Source organism: Phoxinus phoxinus (genome assembly GCF_949152265.1).
Source record: "Phoxinus phoxinus genome assembly, chromosome: 16".
Classification (NCBI taxonomy): Eukaryota; Metazoa; Chordata; class Actinopteri; order Cypriniformes; family Leuciscidae; genus Phoxinus; species Phoxinus phoxinus.
The window spans coordinates 23,646,308-23,669,166 of record NC_136891.1 but is presented as its reverse complement, the minus strand read 5'-3'; the positions used below and the strand labels follow the sequence as shown (position 1 = coordinate 23,669,166).

Below are 22,859 nucleotides of genomic sequence, written 5' to 3'. Positions count from 1 at the left end.
TCCAGTACGACAGCACATCTGAAAGGTTGGATTCAGCTGCGCCCTCTACTGTACAGCCGTGAATTTGCATTTCCTTTTGCATTTGCACTTTTGGTGGTAAAGGGCCTTTACATTAGCCAAAAACAAAACTTTTGTTAATTAAAAACAAACAAGAAAGCGAGCCCAGGTGAGAAAAAGTAATGAAACACATTACTTTCCATAATAAGTAACACAATACACTGCTGCTTATTGTGCAGTATATACTGTACACGGCTTATAGTCTTAACAACATGAAACTGTATACAGTATGCAACATTAAGTAATGGTAATATGGTATATTGCACCGTGAATGGCACCAGAGACTGTACCCAATTATATATGATAAATAAAATTAAAATTCATTTTATGTTATGCATAAGTCATCATTAATGAAAAATAAAACAAAAAAATTATTAAAGTTTGACTGAAAAAAAATAAAAACTAATGTTTGTAAACAAGTAAATAATGTAAAACAGATTTTTTAAAATATATACTTTTCACTTCATATTTTTAAACAATAACAGATACTGTACTAACAACTGTAACTAATTTAAATGAAACTAAAGTAAAACAAATTTTCATAACTCCACAACCTTATTATTAAAAATAAAATAATTTCTCAAACTAAAATTAACTTAGTTTAGATGGTACAGTAATGCTATAAAACTTTATAACCCACCTGCCACATGAAAATGCCACTAGATAGAAATAACACTAGACTGTGCTGAGAAGTTTAACGCCATTAAACATTTTTAAATTAAACTTACGGTTACGGTAACCCTGGTCTGATCAAATAATGACTCAAAGAGATGTTAAAAATCATGATTGATAAAATTAAACTTAGGGTTTGTACGCCAGAATGGAAATATAAAAGGAATGCATTGTGGGATGCCCTCTTATATACTTTATCTTTAGGCAAAAAATAAAATAAAAATATAAAGGTCATCCGGTATTATGGGAATACAGAAAATCCACATACTACAAACTGCAGGAACAGTAACAGTAGAACGTTAGTATGCAATCCTGAACAAAGCCACACACAGCCAAAAAAACACACCGGACCACTGGATTAAAAAACAAACAACCAAAAGTGTTTATTATGTTTGTCCTGTCTGGAGCCCAGGAGCACATCTCTCAGGTCAAAGGTCATAGCGCTACCCTGGGTCATGGGTCCCAGCGGGTGTGGGATCAGACAGGGAGGATCCGGGCTGGGTGGGAGCAGGTGAGACAGAGTGAGACACACACACACACACACTCACACACAATCAAATTCATTTCTGAAACAACTCACTACAAACCAGTATAAGTCCTTTTAACACACCACAACATAAAACAAGTGATGCGGTGAAGTTCAAACAGCCAAAGAAAGCGGCAGAGAAGATGAGAAGCCTGTGTGTGTATGATATCATACGCATTGTTCATATAAAGACAGCTAAACTGAATAGTATAAAGTATGTTGGAGAATTTCACTCAAACTGCATAGAAGGAAAAAAAAAAAAAAAAAAAAAAAAAAAAATCCAGCAACAACAATTTATCATTACTGCAGAAAAAATGAAAAATTCATGGACAACTTCATTAAAACTATCTTATTATTGTTCACAGAGAGGGAGAGAGAGAGAAAGAGATGTAGTGTGAAGTAAACAACTGGAACTAAAAAATAAAAATCCAGAAAAAAATTAAAAAGGTCCAAAAATGTATTTCATAACAGAGGCAGCTTCGTCACGTTTCCCACTGTTCTTCCGTCTCCGTTTATGAACTATTCCATAACGTCAACCGTGTCTAAGGAACATTCCAGAGAAAGAAAGCTAGACAACGCCAATAGCATTGTGATCTACTTTGGTCCAAGTCCTCGTTGGTAAAGGTTGGTGACTTGTCAAGATGCATAAATCGGTGTCTGGCGTGATGTTTTACGAGCATACAGGCACTCTTCCACTTCACTTAATTAGGACAATTTCCCATTTCCACACCTTTGTGCCAAGTTCATTTGGTTGGTCACGACCACACAAGATCTTCTGAAGCTTCTCTGCCTGTGCCATGATGACAAACCAGCCTCAGAACTTCACAGTTTGAGCCAAAACAACACTCCTCCAATCATGTAAACACTTAGTCGACAGCTTTCCAACCGACTTTCATTGCTTTTGTCTGCATCTTGTCTCTTTAATGTGGCAGATCTCAGAGCTTTTTCACAACCCAAAGTGCTAATACCTGAAATTAAAGGCTCAGAACATACGAAAACGACCCCGGATCAGCCGATCTGTCACAACCAGCATTTCTCAAATGTCTCAGTGTTGCCTGTGCTGTGCTGGACTACTGTAAAATCCTCCCTTTTAGGTCAAAGACACCTTACAAAAATATTCTGTTTAACGAAGAAAAGCAACGCAAGACTTCCTCTACCTCAGCATCCAATCATCTCCACTCAAATCCAATGCAGAACACCACAAAGGAAATGGCGATAACTTGTCAATGAAGTCAGGCCTTGTATAAACCTGCTGCCAACTTCCTCCATTACCATTTATTCATGTCAATTTGGTTTAATATTGTTGGTCGCTGCAGCACTTCGACACTCTGGAAGAAGTTTCTTGCGCTCATCATCCAAGCAAAGTTGGATTTGTGGATTCATTTATTGCCCAAGATCTTTTCTCCAACTCTCAAGAGTGTTTGAAACTCAATCTTAGTTTGACGTTCCACACAAATGGAAAACCGTAAAACTGAGCTCTTGGAAAAATAATCTAATCTATGGAAAGCAGAAGAACAGGATCTAGTCACCATGAACATGAAAGATAAAGATGGACGCATTTAATGAAACATCCTGAGACATCCTGGTCCGACTCCGTAAACGCCAATCATTTGTTCTGAGCTTAACAGACGTCTACTCTTGTTCCCTATATAAACTGATAAAGCTGTTCTCTGAATGCGCAAACGAGAACCTTAATGGCTCAACAAGAAACAAAAACTGAAGCCAAGTTGAGCTGGCGTAACTTTCGAAATGTAACATGTTAATGTAACAGACAATTAAAATAGTCTAGACATGTGCAACTAATCCCAGTAATACTGAAATAAAATAATAAAATAAAACCACATTGAAGCAAAACATCACATAAAAATAAATCAACAGCAGTAAACGATGCTGCGGAAAACACAAGTGCCTTATCTCCTGCTCCGTCTCCCACCAATCACAATACTCCAATGGAAAACCACTGCTCGACTGAAAAAAAAAAAAACTAACATAATAGGACTAAATACAAGTTTGGAAATGTAAACCTCTGCGTCCACTAACATTCACAGCTTGAAAAGGGTGTTTATGTACGCGTGTCCTCAGACGACTCGTACTGTGAATCCAGAAGCGAACGAACGATTCTTTTACTGTTTGATTGAATTGGTGTAAACCGGTACTTATTGCTGATGTTTTGAAGCAGGACGAGTCTTCAAACATCTTCCTTTCTCAAGCTTTTCTTCCTACACACCCTCGCTTTGAACATTTCAGATGCCTTCTAGCAAGCGAACACGTTTGTGTGGATATGAGCTAAAAAGGCGGCTACGGAATCCGTAAAAAAAGAAGTTGAATAGAAAACTCTGAGGGAGACATTCAGAAGAATTGAGTCTGGAATTCATTGAGTATCGGAGCCCTTTCTGGTTGCGTTTCAATAAAAGAGGCTCTTCCATTTCCTGCAGTTAAACTTGCCTGTGGAAAATCTCGTCATGCTTGCAAGAGCCTAACTCAAGTGTGCGAAGACACAATCGACTTATCTGCAAATGTGTGTTTGAGGGTCGGAGAGTTTCCTGGGTGTGTTTTGTCAAAGGAGGAGGAGCGCTGATTAGATTCACAACCAGTTAATACATAAAAAAAACACAAGCAAAACACACAAGGTAAAGAAGGTGTAAACAAACTCCAGAGGTCCATGAAGAGTCCAAGACTCCTTCAAGAAGAGCCCAAGAAGAATCCAAGATCCTTATTTGCTGGGAATCAGATAAATGATGGAGGAAGTGTAAATAAAATGTAAAAGGACCATCCAGGTGAGAGCAGTGGAGGGGGACGCCGTTGCTCTTTCACACACACACATTCACTCACACTCTGCTTGTTAAGGCAGTGGTGCTCGAGGAGTTTGCTGTGGGGTTCAGGCTGGGTGATGGCAGTGGGAAAGCTCCAACGCACACAAAAACACGAGTCAATAGCTCTTTTATTCATCTCTGGTCTCTTCCTCGTATTCCTCTGCTCTCCTGTCATCCGGCCGCTCACGAACTCGAACATGTCTTTGATTCGGCATGGTCTCATTTATTCGAAGGACATTAGATTCGCTGGGACCTGGAATGGAAAAAGAGGAACAAATCTTAAAGTGATATGTATGGTTTTACAAGATCCTGCACTGATATTTACTAGCCATCTATTTCAGATGGACTATTGTTATGATTATATTAATTTATGATAAATGATTCACAGTTCAGGTGAAGCCAAATTATATGCAAATAAGAGTCTGAAAATTAAAAAATTAAAAAAATTCAGGAACAAAAGTTTTACTAAAAATTTATAGATTTTAATAATAACATTTAAATATACAATTTTGATAAATAAAAAGTTGCGTTGGAAAGTCAAATAAACGATTAATTTATGAAACAAACAATTAAAATTAATTTGCGTCATAGCACATTATTATTTTTATAGTATGCACTAGCATTCAAAGTTTGGTGTCAGTAAGTGTTTATTTATTTAAATGAATACTTCCCATTAAGCAAGGGTGCATTAAATTGATCAAAAATGCAGTAAATACATTTATAATGTTAAAGGATTTCTACTTCAAATAAATGCTGTTCTTTTGAACTTTCTATTCATCAAAGAAAATAATAATAATTGTTTCCATAAATAAACAGCACAAATGTTTTCATCATTGATAAGGCTAATAAATGTTTCTTGAGCATCAAATCATCATATTATAATGATTTCTGAAGGATCATGTGACACTGAAGACTGGAGTAATAATGCTGAAAATTCAGCTTTGATCACAGGAATAAATTACATTTGAATATATATTACAATAGAAAACAGTTATTTTAAATTGTAATAATATTTCACAATATTACTGTTAATGTATTTGATCAAATACATGTAGCTTTGGTGAACATAAGAGACTTTAGTTCATATCTGCTGTTCATCAGTAAGTTATTTAACTTAAGTGTATTTTCTAGTTTTATTTCATGTATTTTGTGGAAATGTGTGTAAATTTAAGTTTAAAGATACAATATGTAACAATTTTGTAATAAAAGATCCAAAAATCACTTGGACAGTGTGATATATTTCCTGCAGTTATGTACTTACAATATCCTAAAAGTCTCCAAAGATTTTGTATTTCAGAGAAATTCCAATTTTAAATAATTGTCCGTCCCGGAAAAAAATGTCGCCTGTCAGTGGCGCAATATCCGCACTATCCTTGGTTTTCGCAATATCACGTGGACAAATGCGTTAGTAAAAAAAAGTTCCTCAAGCTGGGACACGAACTCGGGTCTCCCACGTTATATGATGGCACACTTGCCCACGACACTATCGTGATGCGATAGCCTACATCAACATTATAAATTATACAAAATTGTCGGCCGCGTCCCCGCACCCACGCTTGTAATAGCCTATTATGATTTCCGTCATTATTTTATATTCTGTACAAGGTGGGCCGGCCCACATTGGCCGGCCAGTCAATTAAATTTGACTGAGATTATGGCAGTGCAATTAAATACAATCGGATATCTGTTGTTAAAAAATATTAAGCCATTACTTGCAAATGTCCGTTCAAATTTAATTTTACTACGATTGGTTTGAACACGTAAAACAACACTTCATTAACTATAAACATCCTAAAACTACGCAGCATTAACCTAACAAATCATTTGACAAATAGCTGTAACAGGATAATATAGCATAACATTTCGCGTTCCTTGTAGTTAATTCATTATCATGACATACAATTTCGCGTTCAGACGTACAGGTAATACAAAAACTAATAAATGACCTCATCCGTGATCATGATTCATTAATTCCATACGTCTCTGGATGTTGAAAACGACATCTCCCATCGTTCCACTCTCCTTCATAGCGTCATCAAGATTTGCCTTTGTTATTGTTGGAAACAGCGCCCTCTTGTGGCTCAAAATCTTACATACTGTAGCTTTAATGCAGTACCTCTAACTGACTTTGTTCATTTAAAGACCCTTACTGTTTTTTTTTTTGCCAGAAAGATATGGTGCAGATTAAATTGCATTTGATAATTATAGAAATTAACATGATAGTTATAGGCGGCAGGCCCATATTTAAAAAGACATAACCTAAATGCCTTCAGGGTTGTTAGCTTATTTCTGTAGTTCTAGCTTGCGATGTAGTTAGACAGTTTAAATAAAGAGTAGCTTGACTGTAGTTTCACTATTGTAAATCATGATTAGCTTTCAAACAAGCTTCTTCAACACTGCACTTGACAAAATAACAAGCACTCGAGGGCAGTGTCATTGCTCAGTTTAACAAAGCCCTAAACACCTGCTGATGGAACACGTCCAGTCTGACCTGCGTATTTGGCAACAACAGTTTTCAAAAGGCCATTATGTGAAATGCTTTTAATTTAATAGATCCCACTGAAACACTGTCAGTCATTTGCTGCTTCAAAACAGAAGGTTAGAGCAAAATGTTCACATATTTATTGAACCCAAAGGATTCTAACACACAATAGCATCTCCCGAGGAGCAATTAGCATCCTCGATTTAGCTTAGAAACGCTCTGAACATTAAGTGCACACTGAAGGCCACTACATTGCTTATGAGCATTTTCTCTACAAAAGAAACTTGAGCTAAATAACCCTCTGAGCTGAACAAGTCCCCCCACACACACACACACGTTACCTGTTGCCTGTTGCTTTGACAAGCTGCACTCAAGTGTTTGAACCACAGCAGAGCGTTCATTCTGTTTCCTGCCTGGAACTTATAAGAGTTTCCTGTGGGCACATAAATGAATAAATCAACAAAATGTGCATATCATAATACATAGCTACACTGTAAATCTTTTGTTACAATATTGCATCGATATATCATTGTCTGGACGGTGACAGTGACAGGCTGTCTCACCGTGCTCAGAGTCGGTCAGCAGGAAGATGTCGGGATGCTCCGGGTCGTCTGCCATCATGGCCATTAAGCCCAAAACAGAAACACTTTTGCTGGCGGTGGACTTGAACTGTGAAAAATTCCAGTTGAAATATTAAAATACTTTTTTTTTTTATTAATAAAAACATTTAATTACAAATTATGCTAATGGAATTACAATTTGTATATAAATTAATTGAATTAATTTGTACTATAATTATTAATAAAAAATAAAATAAAAATTGTCAAAATATTAAAATGCTGCTTTTACTTTATATAAACATTTTCATTACAAATGATATTAATAGAATTACAATTTGTACAAATTAATTTACTATTATTAAAAACTGAAAATTTGTCAAAACATCAAAATGCTACTAATCAAATTTATTTTTCAATTTAATATAAACATTTTAATTACAATTAATGCATATACGAATTGCAATCTGTATACAAATTAATTTATTTAAAAATTATTATTATTATATAATTTAATTCATTTGAAAAATGATCAAAATGTCATTCTTTTAATATGAATGTACATGCATACAGCTTGGCTTCATTCTTGTGCACAATCCTGTATTGCAAGAGTCTGTGTAAACCAGTAGCCCTGTTACTGTACGTGTATTTGATAGCGACATGCGCTTCTCATTAATCCGAATAATGTGTGATAGCTGGGCTTGCACTGATGATGTCATCCGTCTGATTATCCAATGACTGCAAACATCTGCCCTCACTCGGCACTGAAGCCGGTTTAATCAGTCATCAGGAACGCTGATGTCAGCATGCCTTCCTGGACCCAACCACCCGTCCTCTCTTCTCACATCTCTACAAACGCCACCCAAGGCTTTCTGTCTGATTCTTTCCCTGGCTCACATGATCCCTATCTCTCACAACCTCTCCTGCTGGATGGTATTAGAATAAGCACTCTTCCATCAATGTCATCCTGAAGTGATTAAGTGATGACGCATCAGGCTGCAGGATACAGTGATGCTTCCTTTCATCAGTATCAGATGGACCACCTTGGACTATATCTATCTATCTATCTATCTATCTATCTATCTATCTATCTATCTATCTATCTATCTATCTATCTATCTATCTATCTATCTATCTATCTATCTATCTATCTATCTATCTATCTATCTATCTATCTATCCATACATACATACATACATACATACATACATACATACATACATACATACATACATACATACATACATACATACATACATACATACATACATACATACATACATACATACATACATACATACATACATACATACATACATACATACATACATACATACATACATACATACATACATACATACATACATACATACATACATACATACATACATACATACATACATACATACATACATACATACATACATACATACATACATACATACATACATATATATATATATATATATATATATATGGCAACAGTTACTCTAACCCTAATGTGTGTAGTTTTTCACTTCTTAAACAATCATATCCCAGGAAGACAATGTCAAGATACATCAGGCTCAAATGAGTCCAGACTTTAAATTCATTGAAAGTCTTTGGGATGTGCTGGAGGAGACTTTACAGAGTGCTGGACTATTGCATTCTCAAAACAATATCTTGACTAAAAATTGATGCACCTCTTGATAGAAATAAAATCACAACATTTATTTCCATCAAGAGGTGCATAGTTTTTGGTCAAGCTGTAAAGTCTACTCCATTTGTTGATTCTAAGTAATCTTTTTTTTTTTTTTTTTTTTTTTTTACTGTATTACATACTGTAATGACTGCAATGCACCTAACCAATATATAAATATATATATATATATAAAGGAAGTTTACAACCATGATTGTACACCGCTGTTCAAAAGTTTGGGGTCAGTATGGTTTTTTGTGTGTTGATAAAATAAATACTTGTATTCAGCAACGGTGCATTCATTTGTTAAAAAGTGACAGTAAAGAGACTTATATTTAAAATGAATGCTATTCTTTTGAACTTTCTATCATCAAAGAATAGATTACACAAATATTAAGCAGCACAAACCGTTTTCAACATTGATAAGATTAATAAATGCTTCTTGAGCAGCAAATCATCATATTATAATGATTTCTGAAGGATCACTAATGATGATATTGTATTAAAATAGAAACAGTTATTTTAAATTGCAATAATACAATTTTATAATATTACTCTCATTGGTAAATTGATTTATTCATTCAAAAACATTAAAAAAAAACTATTCAAAATCGTTATCTTTATCCAAATGGAATACTGTACGATTTAAAAAATCTATCATAATAAAAAAAAAATAGTAATACTAATAATAGTTATTAGTAATACTAACATCAAATAATATTTTATAAATGCATTTTTATTATATTTTGTATTATGAAAACAAGCAAAAAGACAATGCAACCCTGATAGTCCTAAAACAGAGCAGTTTCTTTAAACTCAATTCTTTGCCAGAATAAGCAACAACAAGGTTTGTGAGAGAAATGTGAAAGTGTGGAAACACTCACATGCTTCCTCTCGGTGGCCTTGAGGGACTTGGCAGTGTAATAGTAGAGCTGAGTTCCACAAAGAGCCACCCAATACTTAGTCCACGCTGCCACCTACAGACAAGAACACACACTGAAGCGCATGCCCACACCAGATAGTGCAGAGAAATTAATGCATATATTGACCATACATACTGTATTTAACAGGTTTGGTTTAGTTGCATATAATTATGCATAATGTACTGTTGTTGTTATTACTACTACACGTAACATATGTAACAAAGACACTGTAAAATAAAGTGTAACCACTTTTTTAAGAGTAAAAAAAAATCCCCACAATGTCAACTTAGTCTAATATATCAATAACAGCATTCCTGAGCAAGCAAACAGAATAATGCAAGGCCAAGAAGTAATCTGAACATATTGATCAAGATTAGCTGGATGATATACTTATGGTAATTATATGCTTATGGTAATTATATGCTTATGGTAATTATATGCTTATGTAAGATCTAATGTAAGAAACCATGTAGTCTATCCAGCATATCTACATGCATATATGAGTAAAAGGTCTGGAAAGACAGAGATAGGCAGATTGAGTCAGATCAAATATGTGGCTTTTAAAAGGCCTCTCAGCTCCCATTACTGGACTTTAACACAGTATATTTTACTGCCTTGGCTCCCTACACACACTCTCTCTCTCTCTCTGGAAACCGCTGGGTTTGATGGGGCTAATGGAGAAATGACTGACAGTTAAGAGACACTGTAGACCAAAAGATAAAAGAGCAGATTATGAGGAGAGGGCAAGAGACAAAGCGGCAGAGAAAAGCACTTGAGCAAAGGATCCCAACTGGTTTTGATTTTACACTGGACATCAAGCAGTGACCAAACAAAACCATTTTTTTTATCGTACGAAAGTAAAATGTCATAAAAACCAAGCGATATACACTATTGCTTAAAAGTCTGGGGTGATCAAAAGTGTCAGTAAAGACATTTATGATGTTAGAAAATATTTCCATTTTTAAATAAAAATGCCGTTCTTTTGAAGAATCCTGGAAGAAAAAAAAAAAAATCACAGATTCCTCAAAAATATTAAGCAGTTTTCAACAATGATAAGAATTTTTTCTTGAACATCAAATCTGAAAGATCATGGAACAATTAAAAAAATTATAAATAAAAATATTCAAATTCCAAACAGTATAATAAAATAAATAATAAAATCACAGTATAATATAACATAGCATAAAGTATTAAATATAGTACATTACAATAAATATAATGCCAATTTAATATGTCTATGAAAATACACAAACTGTCCATGCTAGCTTTTTCAAAGTGTCAGATGAATAAGTATCAGAACAGATTTATTGGACACAGCCTTTGATGTCAAAAATTTAATATTTTAAATAGTAATCATTTCACAATATTATTGTTTTTACAGTATTCTTGTTCAAATAAATGTAGCCTTGGTGAGTATAATATACTTATTTCAAGACTTTTGAATGTCTGTTATAATATAATATATGCATAAATTAATGGCAATTTTATAATATTGCCATGAAAATACAAAAAAACGAACTTGCCAAATGTCAGTCAGATGAATAAGTATCAAAAGGTTTCAATGAACAGCCTTTGACGTCAACAATAAAAAGATATGGTGAGCAATTTGTCCTTTTTAAAAGTTAACGATCCAATTTATTTGGTTTGCTAAAAAAAAGCATCCTTTTTAGTTGCAGTTTTATTGCTTGCATTTAGCACCATTTTGGAAAAGGAAGAAAGAGACGGTGTATGAGCTCACAGGGAGAGATCAAATGGGGTTTACGGGCAGGAGACGGGTGAAGTGTTGCAGTTTGCTCTCACCGTGGGTTTCTTGCCTTCCTTGAGGACTGTTTTCCTGCGTAAGACCCCCTGAACTGTGACGGCTCCTGGGTAAAGATGCACCGCCAGCTCCTCTGACTCAGCAGAGCTACACACACACACACACATTTAATTGACACACAGGGACATGTAACAGACTTTTTAAAAAGACACGCATACAATTATAAAATCACACAAGTGATGTATATTAAAGGGGTCATGACATGGTTTTTTTTATTTCATTATTATGTTCCCTTAGGTGCAAATATAGTATTACTATAGTTTTTTTTACCAAAAACTTTTAAAATTTAGTGATTTATGACCTTTTCCCACCCTGTTTCTCATCCTCTGATTCAAACAGTCTGTTTTGGGGGTGTTTCCCCTTTAAGAGTTCAGTGTTAACGCCCACTGTTATGATTGGCTAACGTCAGTGCCTATGCATCAATTATTAACGCCCCCAGCCAGAACGTTTGCGGATTCGGCGCAACTGTTTAATAGCGGGTGATGCATGCGAAGCGATGGCTCTTGCAATGATAAAACCTTATTATGTTTGAGCCGGAATCAGAGGAATATGAACGATCACCACAACAACGAAGACTGGATCAGCCCGTGTCCACATGGAAAGTGAAACTATTTTGAATTAATAAAAAAAAATTAACCCGAGACACTTGAAAACAGATTATTGTTGCATAATTATCATATAGCCTAATTTGCTAACAGTTTAACATTATTTAACTAATTCCAATGAAATGATAGGGTGTACCACGGACAAAAATGCATGCACAGGCCATATTTGAAGATGCAGCATTGATAAAGGCAACATTTTTAATTTTCTATCACATGTAACGTTAGGCCTACTAGAAAGGCGACATATTTTCAAGATTCTCTTATACAAATGTGTTTATATTAGCCATGGTAAAAAGTAAGTTTGCGTCGTCGTTGTTGAGCCCAGAATATTCGGCACGGACTTATCTTTGAGCAACAGTTTTCTGGCAAAGCCAAGCATCATATTGGGATTTTTTCCTCAAAACAGTCATCCTTAAATGTATAGAACACTGCCGTGACTGGGACGTCCGCAAAAAATAAAGTGCATCCATTTTTTCCCTGACGACTGGATCTTTCAGCGTATTTAAAAAGTAGTTTAAAGTTTTAAATACATTACTTACAGTTTGCGTCGTCGATGTTGAGCCCAGAACAGTCGGCACGGACTTATCTTTGAGCAACAGTTTTCTGGCAAAGCTCAAAACAGTCATCCTTCACATGTATAGAACAAACGCTTAAACTAACACTGCCGTGACTGAGACGTCTGCAAAAAATAAAGTGCTTCCATTTTCCCTGACGTCTGGATCTTTCGCAGCGTATTCAAAGATGTTGTTTGTCCACAACCAGGAACAGCACATCTGCGGCATCGTAACTTCCCTGTACACAGACCCACTCGCTGTCCGTCGACTGAACACTCGTGAGGCGCGCAGCGCGCGGGCGCGACGATGATACGAAATGAGCGTAGTTGTCTTGCGCTTAAAGCGTAGTTGTCTTCTGCTGGAGGCGGTCATTATGCAAACGCCGGTACGTCACTTCGTACCGTGACGTCACTTCTTACCATGGATCCAGAACGAGCTGTATTTAGAGCTTGATTAAATAAATGATTCGTTTATAATGGGGAGGAAGTCTTAAGCTATGAAACTTGCAGGACGTTTTAATGGTACAAAGACCTCTTATATACCAAAAGATCAAGGCAAATTTGGTTTCTCATGTCATGACCCCTTTAAAAAGCCACAATGTGAAAGTGAAGAAAGTGAGTTTTTGAGGGAAAGAGAGAAAATGAGTGAACTGTAAAGAACACAATATTTACTTATCTTTCTTAAAGGGATAGTTCACCCAATGAATATCAACTTTAATTTACTGTGACTTCAGAGCTAAAATACGTTTAGTTGTGTGCTCTTTAAAGTTTCCAGTCTTTATTCGACCAAGAATCAGCACAGTCTTTAGAATCTTTTCTTTGATTCGTTTGGAATAAGGGTGAGTAAATTATGACTTTACATTTGTTATGTGAACTGTTTGTTTACTTCTGTTATATGTGGGTTTATTTTCTCGCTCTACTACTACATTCTGCCAAAAACAATCTCTTTTCAAAAGTCGAGAAATGAGACAACTCTACCGCCTACAAATGTTGTGTCTACAGACAAAACATTCCTTTATTATTCATTTCTAAATCTAAACATAAAAAACAGCCTCCGGTCTTAATGTTTGCTTTGTTTAGTTTGATTTAATACGTAGGTGGCAGTATTGAAAGATCTTTCTAAAAAAACAAAAACATTACACTACTGTATACTGCTCATTAATACACTTTTGTCCACATAGAGAAGGCTATGATGAGCATTTTCTACTCTGATGCTTATACTTTAAACAGGCTGTTTTGGCTTCTGCACCTTTACGATTTCTATATGCAGATGACCTTTGTTATGATTGGCTGAACTCCCTAAGAATAATAAATAGTGTTGATATGCAAAAGTCACTGGTCATCTGTTAACCATGAGTAACATATGTCCTTCATTACTGAATTAGCTTATCTATGTTTTTTTTTTTATTGCTTTTTCACAGCAGTGTTTTAAAAAGGAAGGATTTACAGACACGGCCTCTCTGCAAGGGTTTTAGCATGCTAATGTTGAGTCTCTAAAATAAATCATCTGAGGCTACTGCACTTCAACTGTCAATGTACACACATTTTTGAAAAACCTACTGTACACCTTTTTGAAAACAAGAACACATCCTATGTAAACGGTCCCCAAGAACTGCACCTGATGGACCCTAATTATTCAGTGCTTGATGCCCATTTACTCTCCCAGTGCATGTTACTATGTACATCCAAAACATACTCTGTACATCCAATTTTCAACCTTTTAATCAATTTCAATTGGCTCCATTCCGGTATGAGTAAAAATAGATCTGATGCATCTTTACCCAATCACAAGGTGCATGGAAACGAACAGAACTAAGGATAATAACAAAAAAGAATTCCAGCAACACTTGTGGTGAACTTTTAATGGTTTCTGAAACCATTACGGCTTTAGAGCCTTCCTAATCCTTTTCTTTCTTAGTATTGAAAAGATAAAGCAGAGCACAAGAGAAGGCAACTGATTACATAAGGAAAAAGAGAGAGGCTTTTTGGATTTGTTGCTTAAAGAGTTTCTGTGATGTTTGGAGTGTATTGTGTGACTGATGTTTTTTTTAATGGAAGTTGTTGCCTTGATGCTTGTTGACTGAATCCTTTATGACGTGAGAATGTGGAATGTGTGTCAATTTGACAAGGATGAATTGTGATTGGTTGATTGTTTCATCTTGATATTAAACCTTTTTAACTAATTACGTTCTAAAATGAAGTGTGATGTTAGAAGTGGAATTGTCAGCTGTAGCTAATTTCCTTTGTTTGCTAACAATTATTGAGTAATTTGGAGATTAAAAAAAAAAGAAAGTTCATGTATTTGTTTGTTGTCTACGGAAGGATCTCAAGCCAAAACGTGTTTGTATTTTTTCAAAAACCATTAAAAGTTCACTTCACCACAAGTATGCAACACTCACTTTTCACAATCCAATCAACAGCCGATGGAAAAAAATCAAGTCCCACCAAAAAAGATTTTGGCTTTTCCCAAATCACGGAAGTGATCTCGACATCCGGGTTAGCGGCATGTGTTATTTAAATAAACTCCTGATGCACTTACAAACTTTCCAATTTCTAGTTTGGTACCTTTCCGGGCATTATTAGTGGGGTTGTGAGTCCTGAAAATGTGCAGGAGTCAGTTGGGTTATAGAATGGAGTTGTAACGCAACCGTATTAAGCGGCGCTGCCATACTAGCCATTAGCATCTGCTCTTAGAGTTTTGTTTTGTGTGAAACATGATTGGAGATTAGGGAAGAACATAACATAAATCGATTATGTTGACGCATCGTTCCAGCCCTACTGTATTTTGGGAGTAAATCCACATTAGTCGTTCAACTTCTTAAATCAAAAGAGGAACATCACAGCCCTGTTTTCACTGGGTATTAAGATGTGTTTTCGTCGATCCGATCACAAGTGGACGACATTACAGGTGTAAATGGGATCAAAAACGTTTTGAGATAGTCTACTTTCGACCACTCTGAAAACCCATTCATGTGGTCGAATGCGTTTAAATAGCCACACTTTATGTGAAATGTAACGTTTTGAAAAAGCGCACCAAAACAATCGATTCCAACTTTGCTATGTTGTGACAAAACACACAGATAATGATTGAAATCACTGTTACCATTCATTTCCCTTCCTCTGCACTCCCGTGAAAATGATGCTGAGTGTGAGGAAATGAGAAGGAAGGGGCTTAGACGAAATTGCAAATGAGACGCATTAAAATGAGAGACGCATTTAAAATGAGAGACGCATTTAAAATGAGAGACGCATTTAAAATGCATACTAAGACCAGGCTTTACACGGTAATGCGTCTAGCTGACCACTTGAGATCGGATCACGGAAAACGCATCTAAATACCAGGATGTACAAAGGACATTGTTTTCCCATGATGCACTTGCAATCGGCGCTATTGAAGCAGAGGTGAGAGGAGGTGTGTGTGTGTGTTTGGAGAACAGAAAGCAGGAGCAATCAGAAGAGATGCTTCAGTGGCATTTGATTAGCAGCAACAAGCCACAACTGCATAAGAGTGAACATCACACGTGTGATTCAGAAAAAGCCCACCACCTGATTCCACAGCAAGAACACACACACTGTGACAGCGATAGTTCCCCGGTTGTTCAGGGTAAGTCAGATAGAAAGAGACCCTGGCGGGGGTTGAGGTTGAGTTACCTGCTAGACCTGAGCGCTCCTCTGCAGGAGATGCGGCCCACTCTGCTGACTGGGCCCAGAGAGTGGTAGAATCGAGTCCTGTAGAGTGTCAGTCATAGCGGGGCAGTGGTCAGTCACGGCCCTCACACACAACACACACTACAGGCTGTGCTAGAGCTCTGAAGCCTGAACTCTTCTGAGTCTCCTTCTATTGTCTAAAGATTCTGGCTAACATGTCTAGATAAGCGGTCAGCATACAACAGATTTGCATTAGTGGTCAACCGATGATGCCTAGAAAGCAGCGTGGCCAGTGACTAATATAGGGCCAGATTTACTAAACAGGGCAAATTAGCGTGAGAACACAATTTTAAAAAAGCGCTAATGGGAGTGGAAAGTTCAGCGCATGATCTACTGACAACACTCATATTTAAGAACAGATTTCCATAATGACCAACACCATCTACCAAAAGCAGCACAAATTAGCGTCTGGTTTAAGACGTGCTTTTTTTGGCGGTAAATAATGGCGCAAATACCAGTAAATTGACTAGCGCAAACCTTTTTGGGCTGTAAATAATGGCGCAAATACCAGTAAATTGACTAGCGCAAACCTTTTTGGGCTGTAAATAATGGCGCAAATACCAGTAAATTGACTAGCGCAATCCTTTTTGGGCTGTAAATAATGGCGCAAATACCAGTAAATTGACTAGCGCAATCCTTTTTGGGCTGTAAATAATGGCGCAAATACCAGTAAATTGACTAGCGCAAACCTTAGTAAATCACCTTGCGTGATTCATTTAAATACTTTCCTCCCATAAATGTTGCGTCTGAAAAGGGAAACTCTTATGAATGCATATGTAATAAGATCAGCTGTAAAAATAACCCTGTCCACGCCTTTTCAGTGCACATTTTTCACTGTGTCTCTTTAGTAAATCCTGACAGTAGTTTAACACCAAGAGGGTTTTGCCCTGGCACAAGCTATTAGTAAATGTGTCCCTTAGTGTTGATTTTTTTGATAGAACTAAGGGATACTGTATATTTGGTCTGCTATTATAGCAAAATATAAGTAATAGCAAAGTCACTAAAGTCTCTGAAACGCCTCTCGGGCATACAAGTGCAGCTCCTGTCTCTTTGAATGGAGAAATATCAAATTCTCCAAGACTGTTCGATTCCAAGCTTACGATAAAATTTCATATTTGAAATCACCAATAAAATCTGACAACAACTGTCTCATAAATTTTGTTTCTAAACGCTCAAATCATGACAGAAAATAAAAATGTTCAGGCTGGATCAAGCTAAAGCTCTTGCATCTGACTGACTCCGGATCTTCTAACGGCAGCTGCAGTGACACGAGGACTTTACTAATCGGCTATTATCTCTTATTTAGAAGGCGGGACTTATTCCGGCATAGAGCACTTTTCCCCATTCAAACCATACGAGTCTTGTGTTATTCTATAGTCTTTGGTAATAAGGACGCAAAGCGCTTATTTTGTGGAAAAGACCAGCAAAATATCCCACTAGTTACAAATGGCTAACTTTAAATATTTACTTAAATTACTTTATTATGTAAGAAAGATTGAGTGATGTGAGAATCATGAAACTAGCACAACTATGCAGGAAATTGGTTGCATGTGTGCATTTCAGCTTATATTAAACATTACCATTAATAAATGTGGGGTTATTACGATAAAAATTTGTTTTAAAGAATCAAGGATGCATTAAATTGATCAAAAGTGATAGAAAAGTTAAAGATACAAAAATTTATTTTTAGCATTGACATTATAAAAACGCTGTTCTTTTGACCTTCATATTTATCAAAGAATCCTGAAAAAAAAACAGCTTTGCCATCACAATAATAAATATAATTCAAATGTTTAATATATTAAAAAACAGAAAACAGTTATTTTATATTGTAATATTTCACAATATTAAAATTTTTACTGCATTTTGATCAAATAAATGCAGCCTTGGTGAGCATAAGAGACCTTTCATAAGAGACTTTTTTATATATATATTTGACAAATATTTACAGAATTCTTCCCAATCAGAATCACGCATTCTAGAGAGTTGTGAACAAATTGAATGTGAATAAATTACACAAAATAACAGAAATTAAATTAACATAATATTTACTCAAATTTTTTTTTTTATCATCGATCCACAACTCTATCATTCGATTTTGGAATTGACTCAAAGCCAATTAAACAGGGTTACCGGTTGATGTTGATAATCTCAAACTGGCCAAATTAATAAATGATTGTTTATGACTGATTATCTTCCTATTTGTTAATATAAAACCAGACTATCCTTTTAGAACATAGAAGGAGACTTGGACATGCGTTTAGGGTACAGCTAGGACCTCAGTGTACACCTGATGTAGAATGGCAGGCAGCGGCCGTCACAAATGACTCATACTCCGTTCCTGTTACAGGAAGTGTCTCTCATTAGCTACACTAGAGGTAGAGCACTAATGAGGGAATATGATGATCATTTGGGGTCAAAAGAAAGCACAGGCAGCTGAGGGAAGCAGAACACACTCTCATGTGCCACAAAGCACATGCTGCTCAATTATGGGAAACTATAAGTCTTAAAGCAGGTTTATGCCACAATCGAGATTGCCAATTCATTAGAAATAATAAACCAATAAGCAACAACTGTAAAAGTTAATGTGTTAAGTTGATGATGATGATGATGATGACAAAGAAGAAACATTCCCTGTGCAGAAGCACCGGGAAGAGTCTCTGGGGAGGGTTGCGTCAGATTCCAGCATGTTCCATGAAGACATGCTGTGTCCATATGTACCCACGCATGTGGTCATGTATAGTATGTGGACGTGTAACTGTGTTTGCAAGTGTGAATGTTTTAGAGGACTCACCTCTCAAATGCAGGCCAAGACATCTCCTCACTGAGCTCTGAGCCTTCACTGCTTCCTGAAATGATAAGATCATGACATATGTTGATAAAAAGAAGCATCGCCCATGATCCAACAGCTTTCTCTGTGTGTGTGTGTGTGTTATACCCAGTGAAATGCCGCTAGACAGCGTTGAGCTCTCTGCCTGCCCTCGTGTGGGTGTGTGACTCTCCAGCACGCTGTCGTCCAGCAGATGTCTGGATCCGGCGTTGGGGAACGTTGCGCTTTTAAACTCCACCGTGTTTGTTTTGTGGATAAAACTGCAGCACACACACAAGAAAAATTGTTTAAAGATCGAGATTTCTTAATCAACAGAAACCAGAAGATTATCACATATAGAAGTTGTAGAAACTGCACAGCAGTATAAGGAAGATCCTACTTCTGAGAATTTCTGCTTTTACATTTAGGCATTTAGCAGACGCTTTTATCTAAAGCGACTTACAATGCATTTCAAGGTACAGATCTGACATTTTTTTGTATCATTATCTGTTCTCACTTCTTGCTTTCGTTGCAAGCGCCAATGTTCAACTGTTTGAGCTACAGGAAGCTTTGTGCTACAGAGCACTTACTGCAGAGTGTTACCATATTACGGACAAAAAAAATGAAAAAATATGCCACTTAATATAAAAAATATGGTACATAAATATGTTTTCACTTCAGTTTTTGACTAACAAATGAAATCATACAATTTAATGTCGACAATGTCAATTTTGACAATCTGTTGAATTGATATTAATTTAACACCATTTCAAGTAAAACTACCTTCTGAATTACCTTTAAAAAACAAAAAAACAGATGGAGTGGATTGAGTCCATCAACCCCCCTAATGCCTGCACAGTCCTGCCGCTCGTCCTGGGTCGACATTTCATTCGGTAACATCAGGCAGTTTTGATTTATACGGTTTAATGTTGATCGTGTTATTTTACAATGTCAATTTTGACAATCTGTTGAATTGATATTAATTTAACACCATTTCAAGTAAAACTACCTTCTGAATTACCTTTAAAAAACAAAAAAAGCATCTTATTTATATACTTTTTTTCTGTGTAAATTTGATGTTTATTTAATTAATATATACAATTATTATTGTATATTAAATACTTGACTATTACAAAAATAAATAAACAAAATCACACAAATCAAAGTCGTAAACAGTATTAAAACATCTAAAATGTTGGGATGTTTTCATATAAAAATAAATAGTTCATACAATAGCTTATACTCCTGAGGCGGACAAATATTTTTAAGTTTTTTTTTTTTTTTTTTACGTTTTCGAAAGCACCTTGTTACATTTTTCCCCCTCTAACTATTTTTACTTATTTGTGTTAAGTGTAAAATGTATCCACACCTTTTCAGTGAACAAATAACTTTGTGAAAAATAGACACGATCAAGGACTTTAAGACTAATATAGTATAGACAATTTGTACTTCCCTCAAATTTTTATTTTGTTGAATATATTTGTATGTGGCTCCAACTCTGACTATGGTCTATAAAGAAAGAACGACTAAAGATATCTGAAGAACACAGTTAAAGGAGACCGAATGAACTAGGCCACATAAAAAAAAGAATGGAGGACATGAAGCAAACGCACTTGTAGCCAAGGCTGTGGCACTTCCTGTGTCCGTAGGTGATTAGGTTCCGGGGTGAGGGGGGCGTTGGCGGGACTTTAGGCAGGGCACCTTCGCCAACATTACCACGACGACCACATAACGGTGACGCAGATGTGTCTGGACCTGTGTCAAAAAAAAACAATTATTAACAACAGCGTGTGACAATAAAGGTGTTTAACTATTTCCCCGCCAGGTTTTTTTTTTTTTTTTTTAAGTTGCCAGCCACCACAAGCATTTTTGATCATTTTCACAACATTTTAATGGCCCCCGGAATATTTTGTTGTATGAATATCTGAACATGCAAAGTATCACAAGAAAGAAAAGAGCATCTGCTTTCAAACAAAACAAACAAAAAAAGCTTTATTCTAGCTTAATCCACTCTTTTGTTTTTAGCAAAACACTTGAATGCTGTGTAAGTTTCATAGCAAAGCAACATTTTGAGCAAAAAGCTGAGAACATTTTAATACAGAGAGAAGACTACATCCAGATCAGATTCAGAATGATGATCAAAACACAGATGGAGTGGATTGAGTCCATCAACCCCCCTAATGCCTGCACAGTCCTGCCGCTCGTCCTGGGTCGACATTTCATTCGGTAACATCAGGCAGTTTTGATTTATACGGTTTAATGTTGATGATCGTGTTATTTTACATTATGCATCTGCTTTCATGATATCGCTTGTTTCTGCTTCTTCACCTGTGTTTTAATCCAGAGATTCTGTCCACTTTCAGAAGATGTCATAGCGCCCCCTACCATATAAGAGTGAAAACGGGGAAAGCAAGAAATTTATCGTAAAATTTATTTTCATTTCTTCTGTTCAGCCCGTTGAGGTTAGTAGAAATTGCTTTACAGTAGAAATTTAAGTTGTAATTCTAACTGAAAGTGACACCATACTTTTTTCCATTTGTAATACTGTAAAGCTGCTTGCTTTAAAGCAATACTTTTTATAAAGTAGTATAGAAACAATCGTGACTTGACTGGAGTACCGAATTGCAGAGCTCATTGCAAACATATCAACATGAATTGCGAGGAATGCATACAACATATATTAAAATATTCACCTAAATGTGGGCGGCGTATTTTCAAAAGTATTTCGAATATCTTTTTACCCCTAAGTGAAGAACGAAAAATAAGTTTGCTGTGAAAACATCAGGGCCTCATGTGTGTGGGCTACGAGTGCTTCTCACCTGTGAGGTCTTCTCTAGAGGCAGTGGTGCGAGGTGTGCTGGTAGCTGGTGGCTCAATCTTTAGGGACAACCTGATACGTACACAAACATGGTATCACTAAACACTTACGCTAAAACTATAATATATAATCTAATCTAAACACAGCTTCCGCTCACTTATAATTGTCGTCCTCCACAAACTTCTGTAACTCCTCAATGTAGCGAACAGAGTTGAGATACTTCTGGACATGCGGAAATACTGGGATATCTGAGAAAGCGGGAAAAATGTATTCACACAGTTAAGGCCATTTTACACCAACAATGTTACTATAAAGCTTACTATATTAGCGTTCATGTGGGCAATATCGTTTGTTTATTCTAAGTAGTTTTGTCGTTTGCCACTTTAAATGATCAAGCTCTTTTTAAAGCAGGATTGATTCTGATTGGCTGTCAATGTCTTCATTGTTCATCAACTGGACAAAAATCGTTCTGAAAGTGATTCCAATTATATAGTTTCTCCGTGACATTTATCGTTATAGTTGTGGTGTGGACTCTGCTATTCTTTAATATTTAGGATGATTTTTAGAACTGTATATTTATCGTTATGGTTCTTGGTGTAAACGGGTCTTTACTTCTGTTTATATCAATAAACATGCATGTGATACGCACCATATTCACAGGATCTCTGCAGGTCTGAGATGATTCTCAGGATGTTGTTCATGAGGTTGGAACGCTGTTCGTTTTCAAGAATGCTGCCAGTGGAGGGATACGCTGAATCGATGTAGGTCAGATCGGACAGATATATACCTGCAAATACACATACACAAATACATTTAATTTTTGAACACAGTTTACTAAA

The 22,859-nt window shown here is 36.1% G+C and overlaps 1 protein-coding gene across 3 annotated transcripts in view; it reads right to left on the bottom strand.

The window, feature by feature from the left end:
• Positions 1–1,087: 1,087 nt before the first annotated feature.
• ralgps2 (Ral GEF with PH domain and SH3 binding motif 2) overlaps positions 1,088–22,859 on the bottom strand; it is a 159,140-nt gene continuing 137,368 nt past the window's right edge. For 2 of the 3 annotated variants that reach the window (XM_079584327.1, XM_079584328.1), the window contains exons 10-21: positions 22,670–22,807; positions 22,178–22,268; positions 22,022–22,092; positions 20,816–20,957; positions 19,332–19,483; positions 19,188–19,242; positions 16,337–16,414; positions 11,509–11,614; positions 9,670–9,762; positions 7,114–7,219; positions 6,892–6,983; positions 1,088–4,321 (exon numbers count right to left, since the gene is read on the bottom strand). In XM_079584327.1, the coding sequence (XP_079440453.1) occupies positions 4,292–4,321; positions 6,892–6,983; positions 7,114–7,219; positions 9,670–9,762; positions 11,509–11,614; positions 16,337–16,414; positions 19,188–19,242; positions 19,332–19,483; positions 20,816–20,957; positions 22,022–22,092; positions 22,178–22,268; positions 22,670–22,807 (1,154 nt within the window). In that variant the 3' untranslated portion in view covers positions 1,088–4,291. The remainder of the gene's footprint in view (positions 4,322–6,891; positions 6,984–7,113; positions 7,220–9,669; positions 9,763–11,508; positions 11,615–16,336; positions 16,415–19,187; positions 19,243–19,331; positions 19,484–20,815; positions 20,958–22,021; positions 22,093–22,177; positions 22,269–22,669; positions 22,808–22,859) is intronic. The other variant, XM_079584329.1, reaches the window with a different exon arrangement.